At 48.3% G+C, this 12602-nt stretch overlaps 1 protein-coding gene across 2 annotated transcripts in view; it reads left to right on the forward strand.

Moving 5' to 3' along the window:
- Positions 1 to 3013, forward strand: part of Lasp1 (LIM and SH3 protein 1) — a 38020-nt gene extending 35007 nt beyond the window's left edge. For both annotated transcript variants that reach the window (XM_055619679.1, XM_055619680.1), the window contains one exon: positions 443 to 3013. In XM_055619679.1, coding sequence (XP_055475654.1) covers positions 443 to 616 — 174 coding nt within the window. In that variant the 3' untranslated portion in view covers positions 617 to 3013. The remainder of the gene's footprint in view (positions 1 to 442) is intronic.
- Positions 3014 to 12602: the final 9589 nt, after the last annotated feature.

Raw genomic sequence — 12602 nt, forward strand, 5'->3', positions numbered from 1 at the left:
TTACAAAAAATGTGTACTGGTGTTTTGCCTGCATGTATGTCTGTGTGAGGGTGTCAGGTCCCTTAGGAACTGGAGTCTGTGAGCCACCATGTGGGTGCTGGGAATTGAACCCAGGTCCTCGGGAAGACCTGCTTGGTGCTCTTAACTGCCTCGCCATCTCTCCAAGTCCCTGGATATCACGTTTTTAAAGCCACAATTTTAGTGTCGAGCCTGTGGGACTTCACTGCTGCTGTGTGGAGGAGAAAAGTCCAAGAAGACTCGGTCACAGAAGCAACCCCCCCCCCCTCCGGGGCTCCATCTCCTGTTCCCTGAGCTCCCTGAGGGGCAGAGAGAAACACAGGGCTTGGGAGTCATTTGGTGGAGCCCTCACCTGGCTCCGGAGGTCTGGGCAGGGGCGAGCCTGCCTCCGGTACCCAGGCTGACGGCTGGCTGTGCCCCGCAGAGACGGTACCGTGCGGTGTACGACTACTGTGCCGCGGACGAGGACGAGGTCTCCTTCCAGGACGGGGACACCATCGTCAACGTCCAGCAGATCGACGACGGCTGGATGTACGGGACCGTGGAACGCACCGGCGACACGGGGATGCTGCCAGCCAACTACGTGGAGGCCATCTGAGCCCCCCCCCAGGCCGCCCCACCCTCTGTCTTCAATGCATTCCATGGCATCACATCTGTCCTGGGGTCTGACCCGTCCACCCTTCAGTGTCTCTGTCTTTTAAGATCTTCGACCGCTTCTTTACCCCCCCCGCCCCGCCTCCGGCTTCTTTTGCCAACCCGAGCCCTGTTCCGCCACTGTTAATGGACCCCTTCCTCTGGCAGGGTTTTTCCCTTGGACCAATCAACTGATTGATTTTTCTCTCTGGAAGGGCACTGGCTGGGCACCCTGGGGAGGGCAGGATTGTTCTGAGGAGGAGAGGCTCACAGGGCTGGGCTGAGAGGAAAGACCCGGGAAGGAGAGAAGTCAGGCGGGGCGCAGTGGTACACACCTTTGATCCCAGCGTTTGGGAGGCAGAGGCGGGTGGGTCTCTTGAGTTCGAGGCCAGCCTGGTCTACAGAGTGAGTTTCAGGACAGCCAGAACTAAGTCGGGAGACCCTGTCTCTGGGGAGGGGAAGGGGTTGGTCAGCTCTCAGCCTCACTTCCTGCCTTAGGCCCTTCAGCACGCCTGGCCCAGCTCCCCAGACACCCTTCATCCCAGAGCTGGGTTGAGCCCCATACTCCCCATACCTCCAGGTGGGGCTCCACATATTTCCAGGGGGTGGGTACTGAGGCCTCAGTTATCTAGGGACCAGTGTGACGGGCTGAATCTCTGCCCCTGTGTGGGACCCCTCACACACTGAGTGTGCCATCCTGCCCACACAAACATAGGGCATCCAAAGAGCTCTGCAGGAGGCGCAGCTCCGGTCAAGCTCTTACCTTTGTCCTGGAGGCAGCAGCAGGAAGGAGGGGGACCTTCCACCCAGACCTATTTGCCTCGTGCCTCCCCCAGCCTGCAGGGACTCTCTTCATCTCCCTGGCTGGGCGCCTGCTGCGAAGGGTAGAGCAAGGGATGCCTTTGGGACCTGAGTTAACTGAGGTGTTTCTTCCTGCTCCCCTGGGAAGAGGTCTCCTATGGCCTTCCCTGCCCAGAACAAGGCTTGATGAGCTTGGAGCTCTGCAGAGCCAGAGGATGAGAACAGCACTCGCTCACTGCGGAGGAGGGGGAAGTCTGAGTTAGATACAGATACGTGCTTTCCTGGTTTTTTGTGTGTGTCTGACGCTACAGAGTGCGGTACCAGGAGGACCAAATCACCCACACTGGCACCTCCCCCGAGGCTCTCCTGTCCCTGGAGAGGGTCCAGGGCTCCAAAGCCGGCAGCACCGTCTCTGGGCTGGAGCTATACTCAGGTTCCTTCTTCGCCCTGGGGTCTAGGACAGTCCCCCGCACGGCTTCATTCATCTCTGGGTTTTCTTGCCAGCCCTCCTGGCTTCCCTGACTCTCATCTCCGTCTGAGTCTGACGAAGGCATCGGTCGGTCGGGTCAGCAATGCGGTTATCATGAGGGCTTACTAGAGTAACCATCTTCCTGCCTGGTCAATCTCTTTACCTCTGACCCCAGCCTGGGTAAAGGTGGGAAGGGGTGTCCTTGTTGGACAGTATGGGGAGAACCTTGCCGAAGCACCTCAGGAGCCCCCGGGGAGGCGCCAGTCCATTCCATTTCCTCTTGATCTCAAAGCACAATGTGGTCCTGGGGGCCAGAGGTCAGGGACACTTGCTCTTGGAGGGCCTGTGTTCGGAAGGTGCCACGAGCCTCCTGGTTCCACTCAGCCGAACCTCCGTTCCCAACATCTCAAGCCAGCTGCTCTTCTACTGCCCTAGAAATGGGGGAAACTTTCACACACCCGCAGAGGGGAGAGGGACTATCAAAGGTGCTGAGGGCCCCAGGGCTGCTGGAGTCCATAAACATTCCCAGAAGCATCTACCCCTAGAAGGGCACAGAAGCCCCAAGCCCGCGGTCTCTTCCTCAGTGAAGGTCTTTCAGCCAATCAAAACCCAGGAGAGAAGGCACCTTGGCTAGACTGTGAACTTCACTTTTGTGGACCAATCCTGTAATGCAAGGAGCCCCATCCCATGGTGAGGGACATGCGTCCTCCCCACACCGCTTCCTGTTTTCCCTCCTCGTGTCCCTCCAGGGAACATTTTATTTCCTAATAGCTGGACACAAGACAAAAAGTTCCACCCCACAAAGCCTGTATTTAAAAAGAAACAGAAGTGTCCCTGTGAAGTTTGCCTCTGTCCAACATTTCATCTGTGAGTGAGTGAGTGTGTGTGTGTGTGTGTGTGTGTGTGTGTGTGTCCGCCCACTCATCTTTTATATGGGGTTGTTGTCTTTCTTTGGTCTGTTGGGTCCTCTCCCTCCCGGCCTTGCGCTGGGGATCAGTTCTTTCTGTCCTGTTATGATTCTCAACATTGACTTGAACCACAAAGTGAATCTTTATCCTGGTGACTCAAATAAAAGTATAATTTTTACCTGCAGATTAGGCTTCCTCCTTGGCTCTGAAGTAATTCCTCTGTGTGTGTGTGTTTGTGTCCTGTCTGCCGGGGAGCACTGACCCGTCACCCACAGAGAGCCCGGTTACCCCACAAAGTGACGGACTGGTCTAGAAACTCTTCGTCGTGCCCTGACACCCGTGTCCTTGAGGACACAACCCAGCCCGGCCTGCTGTCACACACAGGGCTGGCACTCCCTGAGCTCTGAGGCGCCTCACACTGTCGCCGTCCTCAGTGCTTAGGAATGCTTAGGAATGGTCAGGGGTCCTCAATCGAGTTCCTGGTCTCTGGCCAGGGGCCCGGTGCCCGCAAGTGTTCAAGCCAACCCATGAGCTCAGCCCAGGCAGGCCACGTTTGAATTGTAAAATGATAACGACTAGGACAGCCCACAGGGTCTACACAGCGCAGCAGTCTATCGGCTTCCCCCTCCTCTCCCGGCCCTGGTGTCCCCGGCCATCATACTGCGGCCTCTAAGCTCAGTCTGGAAAGGCACCTGTGGCAAGCAATACCAAGACAAGCCAGCGGGAGGTGGGCTCAGAAGAGAACATGGACTTAGGAACGTGAGAGCCTCGCTGTGAGCCCTAGCCCCTGTTAACAGATCGTGAAATGCTGGACGCTTGACCACCTCTGAGCCACCCCCCCCCCCCCCATCCCCGAGACCCACGCCAGACCTTCTTCCTCCAGTTTTCCCTTGAACTAGCCGATTGGCCCACAGAACTGGGAACAGTTAGTTTCCTGAGATAAATCGCCAGAGATGTCTGAGAGGGAAAGAGGAGAGAAGGCAGGTAGGTGGTGGGTTCCGAGCCTCCGCCCGCACCTCCCGGAGCCTCCCACCCTGCAGAAACCGCGTCGAAACACAGAGGGCCTGTCCACACCAGGGGGCCTGTCCACAAGAGAGGGCGGCGCTGGCTTCCTGGGAAGACGCGGAGCCGCTCCGGTTTTGCCGGGTCTAACCGTAGCTGTCCCCTGGCTACCCACCGCGGGCCCTGTGATTGGCTGGCTGTGGTGACGGCAGGTGGAGAGGAAGGCCGCCAGCGGAGCTGCAGCATCCTTGGGCCTCAGGTCCCCCCGGAGGGGGGAGGGGACCAGAACCGAGAGACTAGGAGCCATTCCTCGGCGCTGCACCGACCTCCGCGCCGCAGCTCCCGCTTCCCCGGAATCGAGGGGGCTCCTCCGCTTCTTTCCTGGACCATGCTGGATATTTTCATCCTCATGTTCTTTGCCATCATAGGCCTGGTGGTTCTGTCCTACATTATCTATCTGCTCTAGCGGCGAGGGGAAGGATGACGCTGAAGGGCCGAGCGCCCCGCTTGCTGACTCACCGGTGGATTTTTGCTTCTGGTCACCACTCGGGTATTGATTCAAAGACAAGATGAAAAGACAGATTGGTTTTTGTCCTCTGTTTCTCAGACACATTGACGTAGTTGTTCTTTTTCTTTTGGATCAGTCTGAAAAGAATAAGAGAGGCAAGCTTTCTTTAGGAACCAATTTAAGAATATAATTTCTTAAAATTAAAAATAAAACCTCACAGTGCGCTTGGTTTTAGGTAGGCTAGGAGGAGAGGGACGTATGTGCTAGGGAGGGCCTATTTCCTAATTTCCTCTTCCAGGTCGGGTGCAAAACCAACTTGTCCATTTTCTTTTGGCAATGACTACATTACATCCTTATGCCTGGGCAGGGAGGCTTCCAGATAGCATGACTGTGTTGACGAATTCGCTTGTGCTGGCACAAGTGGATTCATTAATTCACTGCTGTGACCACAGATGCATTCATTAATTCTTTGGTGATTCGTTCCCACTTGAGAAATAAGAGCAAATGAGGATTTACTGGGGGCGAGGTCTGGGGGGATGCGCCTCCTACCCCCAGTGGTGGAATCTGGTGTGGAGGAGTGGGGCGGGTGGGGTAGTTTCTGGAGCCTTAGATAGCTTGCTAGTTCCTAGTTGGGGGTGTCTGTCGCAGTTCCCAGCTGAGCGCTTTGTTTTTTTTTGGGTTCCGCACAGCTCCTGTGTCCGGTCCAGCAAGAGGCCTCTTACCCACGGCGGCGGTCCTGAGGCCCAACCGACTTCTTCCAGTGTGTCCGCATGTGGCTAACCCTTGGCGAGCAGGGGCTCTCTGTGAGGCAGCGGCACCCCCGGGGATCTCAGGGGTTCGAGGGTGGCACTGGCCGCTGCTGCACGCGTCTGAGCTGTAGGCGGTGCGTACTGAGACTGTGGAGGGCTGAGACAGTGAAGCCAGGGCGGAGAGCAGCCTCTCCGTGGGTCTGCGCCCCGTTTCACAAGCCGGTGTGCCCTTGTAAACTCCAGGGCAAAATCAGCCTGCCTGTCTTATCGGTAATCTACAGACCGTGCAGGCTGGGGTTGTGTGGTTTCCCTTCATCTCCAGCTTCCCCTCAAAAAAAAAAAAAAAAAATCCCGCCATTTGCATCTTTTAAGATTTATCATGTCTTCTCTCCTTATCCCATTTGTCCCCAGCTTTTTAATTTGGCGAGAGGCATGGTTGTGTGGTTCTTATTCTTTGTGACTACTTATAAAGCATTGAAACAAAATGGCTATATTAATTTAGGGGGGAAATTATGCCAAAGGGGGGGGTGTTAAACATTTTTTTTTAAAGAATTTGTTAAGTGTTCCTTTTCTTTAAAAAAAGAACTGTTGCCATACTTCCTGGTCCAGTTAGAATTGGAAAAAAAAAAGATAAACTATGTTTTAGAATAGAGTATTCTGTAGTGTCTGTTATCTCCTTGAAGACTCCATCATAATTGTCCTGCATTGATTTTGTTTTCCAGGTTAAAAATAAAAAAGGAAAAAGAATGAATTCATGATTTCTTGTAATAGCATTTTGTTCAGTTGCTGTTTTAAAAAGAACCAACGTGGAGTTTGGTAGCACGTGCCTGAAAACTCAGCGCTTGGGGAATAGAGACGGGAGGGTCAGGACTCCAAGGCCAGCCTCGGCTACTCGAGATCCTGTCTTCTCAAAAGAGGGGCCAGGGAGATAGTTCAGCTGTTGAGAGCACTTGCTGCTTCTGCAGGGGGACCCCGTTTTGGTTTTCAGCACCTCGCGGTGGCCCACAGTCACCTGTACCTGCAGTTCCAGAGAATCCAATGCTTCTGGCTTTCCACAGGCACTGAACACATGTGGGGCCCAGACGTTCGTGAAGGCAAAACACTCAGATATATAAAACAAAAATTAAAGGAGACAGAGAGAGACAGAGAGAGACTGAGGTTGTATGATTTATGTCACAAATTTCCATCCTAAATTCCTTCCTGGACAAAAAGAAAGTAGTGACCCCTGTCCTCCAGGCGCTAAGGCGGGAGGGAGGACTGCTTGGGCAGCAGAGGAAGGCCTCACCTCTTCCGGTGCCTTGCTTTCGCAGTGCTCGGGGGGGACTGAACCCAGGGCCTCGCCCATGCTAGCCAGGAACTCTGCCAGCTCCTGTCCAAGATCCTCACATCTTAAAAATAATAATGATAAAATGCAGACAAGAAAGGAACTTTTTTTTTTTTTTTTTTTTTTTTTTTGGTCTAGGTAACAAAATAAATGGCCTTTAAACTTTAGGGCTTTGGTTTATAGTTAATTCCTAGACTGGAAAAGATTTCCTATCCCTTCCCATGTTAAAAATGCTAGAACCCACCGCCAGGCATGGTGGCACATGCCTTTGATCCCAGCACTTTGGAGGTAGAGGCAGGTGGATCTCTGAGTTCGAGGCCAGCCTGGTCTACAGAACAGCCAGGGCTGCACAGGGAAACCTTGTCTTGAAACAAAACAAACAAAATTCTAAAACCTTAGGCTAAGTAATCCTAGACAGCTCTTAGCTGGTCACCCTAACCCTCTCACTCTTTCCCACATGACTTTATCTGTTCCAGGAAGGGTCTTGCTATGGAGCCCAGGCTGGCCTCAAACTCACAGTCCTCCTGCATCAGCTTCCTGAGTGCTGAAATTACAGGTGCGTGCCCACCTTAACACAATACCTTACAATGTAACATTTAAGGAGAAATTACATTTAAGTTACATATAAGGAGAAAAATGTATTTATTTAATGAAAATATACATTGCCCGTCATTTGTCTAAGGTGTTAGGACATATTAACAAATATAATACGATGTGACAATATGGAACTAAGATGAGAAATTGCCAGATTCACTAACACAATAAGGGTGGTGTTGAATATTGGTATGTGTAGGAGGTGATCTTCAGGGATGCCTTGACATTTCCCTCTCAGGCATTTCTCTGACTCCAGCATAATTCCTTTCTTCCTTCTTCCCTTTCCCTCCCTTTTTCCTTTCCTACTGGGGAAAGAGGGTCCTTCTGTAGCTCAGGCTGGCCTCAAACTTGAAGTCCTAACAGCCTCCATTCCGGGAGAGCTTGGATTATAGGCTTGAACCACTATGCCTGGCTCAAACTACAATTTTCCAGCAAGACGGCAGTTCTGTACCCTTACCTAAGCAAGTAACAAGATTTGAAGGGATCTAAAATACAGAGTTGATTATGGTGGTTAAATCTTTTATGGTGTAGTCTCTAATCAAGTTCACTCTGAAGTTCTATGAAACTGAAGTTCTTAAGCCCATGTCAATAAAAATTGAAACAACTTGTCAGTAATTCTGGAAGAGGTCAAAGAGGCAGATCTTGGTTAGATAGCAGATACACATGACTCCTGAGTGCTGGGATTAAAGGGATTAAAGGTGTGTGCCATCACCCCTGGCTGTACCTCCTCCCCCTCTTCCTCTTCTTTTTAAAGATTTATTTAATTTTATGTGCATTGGTGTTTTGCAGGCATGTATGTTTGAAGGTGCCAGATGCCCTGGAATTGGAGCTACAGACAGTTGTGAGTTGCCGTGTGGATGCTGGGAATTGAACCCAGGTTCTCTGGAAGAGCAAGCAGGCCGTGTTCTTAACTGCTGAGCTATTTCTCCAGCCCCTTTTTCTTTCTTTCTTTTTTTAATTTCAACTTTAATATTAAAAATTGTTGTTTTTTGGTTTTTTTTTGAGACAGTTTTTTCCTGTGTAGCCCTGGCTCTTCTCGAACTCAGTTAACTGTAGATCATGCTGGCTCAAACTTGAGATCACCTATCTCTACCTCCCAAGTGCTGGGATTAAAGGCATGGGTCACCAAGCCTGGCTTAATTAAAAAAAAAAAAAATGTGGGGGGTGGGGTGGGGGAGACAAGCCTTCACTCTGTAGCCCTGGCTGGCCTGGAAATTGTTATATAGCTCAAGTTGGCCTCAAACTCCCAGAGATACACTTGCCTCATCCTTCTGAGTGCTGGGATTAAAAGCTTGGACCATCATGCCAGCTAAGAACACATTTGGACACTTACCTATCTTCGACAATACTCTGGGTTTTATCTGTTCCTTCCCCAACTGAAAGGAAAAAGGGAGGAAGACACTGCAATCTTGTCGTTTCAGGAAGTTGCTGGCAATAGTAGTAATGTTTCTGTGGGGTTTGGAACTGGTGTTAAACTGATAGTTACAAGGTCTCTAACAACAATGGGAATAATGCTTGCTGACTTCCTCACTGAACTAAAGAGAACATTGTGTCTACTGTTGCACTTACAGACAACTGTTCATTTGTGGGTAGTACTAGTAAACTAAGTTAATGTTTGGATGCTACCCTATTAAGGATAGGATAGATACATTAAAACTGCCTGCAATGTTGTTTTACATTAAGACAATTCCCTGGAGCCTGCAGTATAGCTTAGTAGTGGAGTGTGGGTCTAGCATCCTTGAGGCCCCCAGTTCTGTTCTCAGTCCTTGAACAGACAGACACACAGGCCTGGGATGCACTTACCGGGACAGTGCTTGCCTAGTGTGTGCAAGGTGCTGGCTTCAGAGCCCCATCCACAGTGTCTGAAAACAAAGTCTTCACTTTCCTTTGTCTTGCTGTGTATTCAGTTCTGACTGGCCTGGAGCTTAAACTGGCAGCAATCTTCCTGCCATTGCCTTTACCGTCCAAGTGCTGGGATTATAGGCATGCAACAGCTCTGACAATTCATTTTTTAAATCAGGGTAGAGTTTAATTGATAGCTTAGCCAGGCATGGTGGCACAAGCCTTTCGTTCCAGTACTCAGGAGGCAGAGGTGGAACTCTGTGAGCTTGAAGCCAGCCTAGTCTACATAGTGAGTTCCGGAACAGCCAGGGATAGAGAGAAAAAGAGAGAATGAGAGAGAGAGAGAGAGAGAATAACAGCTTAAATAAACACAAGTATACTGCAAGAAATTCAGTGAATGGAACAAACTCTGAACACTGAACACATTAGAAATAGTTCCAGTTTAAACTTAATTTTATTAAAATGAATAAGAAATTAAATAAAGCTTAGCAAATACAGTATTAGGTTTCAAGGATGTTTAGCACAATACTATGCTTTTGAGATAACAGTGCACACTGCTAGTGGAGTGCTAGGAAGGTTTTCAGTAAGCACAGAGACTGTTGAAGGCATTTACAAATCTGCAATCATGTGACTGAGCAAGCACTATTCACATAAGGACGCTGACCTTGAGACTATCACACCAAGAGGGTAGTGTTTACATCTTAAACATAAAATGATTCTGCATCACGCCTTCTACTGAGCACCTCCCCCTCCTTTGCTATCCAAAGGTGAGCAGTTGCCCTAGCAATCAAGTCTCTGCTAGAAGTGCAAACAGCATGGGGCACAGGAGGAACTTCTGAGCAGGTGCCTGGTGAGCATCGCTGACCTTTGCCCCTGGAGCTCACACACTTATGGACTGAGGGGACAGATGGCATTACCCACAGCAGTGTGATACGGTTCACATGGTTAAAATAGTCCTCACAATATATCAACTTCAGTTCCTAAAAAATGTAACAACATAGTACGTTGTGTGTACAGAAACAATAATGAGCAATGTAATGTAATGACTTTCCCTTCTAGTAAAAGGAAAATCTGCCCTATAGATGAAAGGAGGCCAAGGGTAGAACCACAAAGAGGAAAAGATATCCTGGGAGCCTGGGCCTCCAGTGATCATGGAGACTGATCTGATTTGAGTAAAGACAGGAGAAATTATCTGTTTAGTGGAAAGTCTACAGTGTTTTGTGCCTATTCTAGTTAATTCTAGTCTAGTCAGTTCTAATGTTTCAGTCAAGTAATTTTCAAGTTTTCCCTTTTTTGTGGATAATCAGACTGCCTGTTATTTAAACCTCTGTACAAATGCTTCTTTCAAGTTAATGTTCCTCTTAAAAACTCAAAGTCACGGCCAGGTGTGGTGGCACATGCCTGTAATCCCAGCACTTAGGAGGTAGAGGCAGGTGGATCTCTGTGAGTCCATTAATAATTAAATGAATAATTTATCAATTTACTTTTTAAAGAGAGAAAAAGGAGCTGGCAGTGGTGTCACATGCCTTTAATCCCAGCACTCGGAAGGCAGAGGCAGGTGGATCTCTGAGTTTGAGGCCAGCCTGGTCTACAGAGCAAATTTCAGGACAGCCAGGGCTACACAGAGAGACCCTGTCTCAGAAGGAAAAAAGGCTGTCTACATGTAGTCTATCCCATGACTACAGTTCATGGGATAAATTTTTTCAGACCTAAACTCTGGAGAAGGGAGGATAATAACCAAGATTAACAAAATCATGTAAATTTAAAGGCATTTGTAGCAGCAAGTTATGTCAACAAAGATACAAATAGAGTCAAATCCCAATAAAAGAAATTCTAATTTAGCTGGGACCACAGTTTAGTTGTAGAATGCTTATCTAGCAAGTGTGAGGCTCAGAGTTCAATTCCCAGGTCAGACAATAAGTGTGTTTTAATTAAAATATGCTTCTTTGGTAAGCTTTCTAAAGATAACTTTTTGGAGACTGACGTTACTCTAAGCAAACTTCATAATGGCATATTTCTTTCTCTAAGAAAACAAAATATCTTTTGAAAAGGATATTTCTATGTGTACAGGTATTTTGCCTGGATGGATGAATGTATATGCACCATATGTTTGCCTGCACAGGCCAGAAGAGGACAAGGAATTCCCTAGAACTAGACTTATAGATGTTTTAAGTTGTGTGGGTACTGGAGACTGAATCCAGGTCCTGCGTGAGAGCAGCCTGTAGTACTCTTCGCCACCTAAAATGAAATAAATGATCTACTTATCAAGATCCTTAGAGCTGTACGTGGTGCATACCTTTAATCCCAGCAATAGGGAGACAGAGACAGGTGAATCTCTGTGAGTTCAGGGCCAGCCAGGTCTACATAGTGAGTTTTAAGACAGCCAGGGGTGTGATGAGAAAACCTGGCTCAAAAAGTAAAAAATAAATAATAAATAAAAATAAATAAGTATAATCTTTGAAATATTGTTCATAGTAACATTTGATTTTTTTTCTTTCTCTCCAAGATAATGTTGACATGAAATCACTAGTTTTTGATAAGTAAGCCAAGCAATCTTTCCAAAGTGGGTGTAGGAGTGTCAGAGACAGAGAAACGTGACCTGGCCTCTGGCCTGAGGTGTTGCTTTGCACTTTGCTGTTTGCTGTTACCACAGGCTGCTCAGGCTATTTGCTACAGATCAGTTCTTCAACTAAGCAGAAGAAGATTAAATGAGGACAAAAGCAAGAATGTTCCCCCCTAAATCTTCAAATAAATTCTGGAGGAAAAACAAAACAAAACAAAACAAAATCTTCCCAATAGTAGAATTATAGCTGGATAACAAATAGGAAATTAATTTTGATCCTTCCATATTAAAGGTGTTTTTGCTATTGAAACATAGTAAAAATCTCGTTATCACATTTTTTTTTTTCTCTGTGTAAACTGGCTGTCCTGAATTTGATCTGTAGACTAGTCTGGCCTTGAACTCACAGAAATCCACCTGCCTCTGCCTCCCAAGTGCTGGGATTAAAGGTGTGTGTCACCATGCCTGGCCTTATCAAATTTTTAGTTCCTCACAATTTTCCCAGCTCCTCAGTCCTATCAAATTTTCACTGAGCCCTTTTGTTAAAATTCACGGATTTTCTTTACACCCTGCTGCTGAAGGTGATTTCCTGATCTCAGTGTTCCAAAGAAAAGAAGGGCGGCCTCTGAGAAGTCCATGGGATGGTGACAGTGGGCTAGGGAGACAGCTCAGGTCAAGCGCTTGTGCGCCTGTGCAAAGCCCTGGGTGTGACTGCAGAGATTAAGGTAGATTAAGGTAGAGGAGCTCTCAGAGGGCTCTACATGACAGCTGCCTTCATCGTTGGTAGGTGGAGGTAGAAGGTAGGTCTACTGAGTGGGCCTAGAGTTTCTGGGGATCCACAAACACTCTCTCCCCCTGCCTCATCCCTCTGTCTTTGGCTACTGTAACCATCTGTGCTTTCAGGTCATCAAACCCCACTTTCTGGGTCTGGGAGAAAAGTCTTACCAACAAGGGGGAGTTACTTGTGAACATTGTTCTGGCAGCAGAACAATGCTTTTTTCTCCTGCTTGCAATTTTCTGCTCTAATCCCCAGAGAAGTTAAGATGATTCCATTATCTGAAGATTATAGCCCACATTCACACACACACACACACACACACACACACACACACACACACACCCCTTTCCTGTACTTGTAGACCTTTTGTATGTTTGTCTTGCAGGGAATATATGCATATATATGCATACACACAT

The sequence above is a fragment of the Psammomys obesus genome, unplaced genomic scaffold (genome assembly GCF_907164565.1).
Source record: "Psammomys obesus unplaced genomic scaffold, mPsaObe1.curated_primary_1811, whole genome shotgun sequence".
Lineage (NCBI taxonomy): Eukaryota > Metazoa > Chordata > Mammalia > Rodentia > Muridae > Psammomys > Psammomys obesus.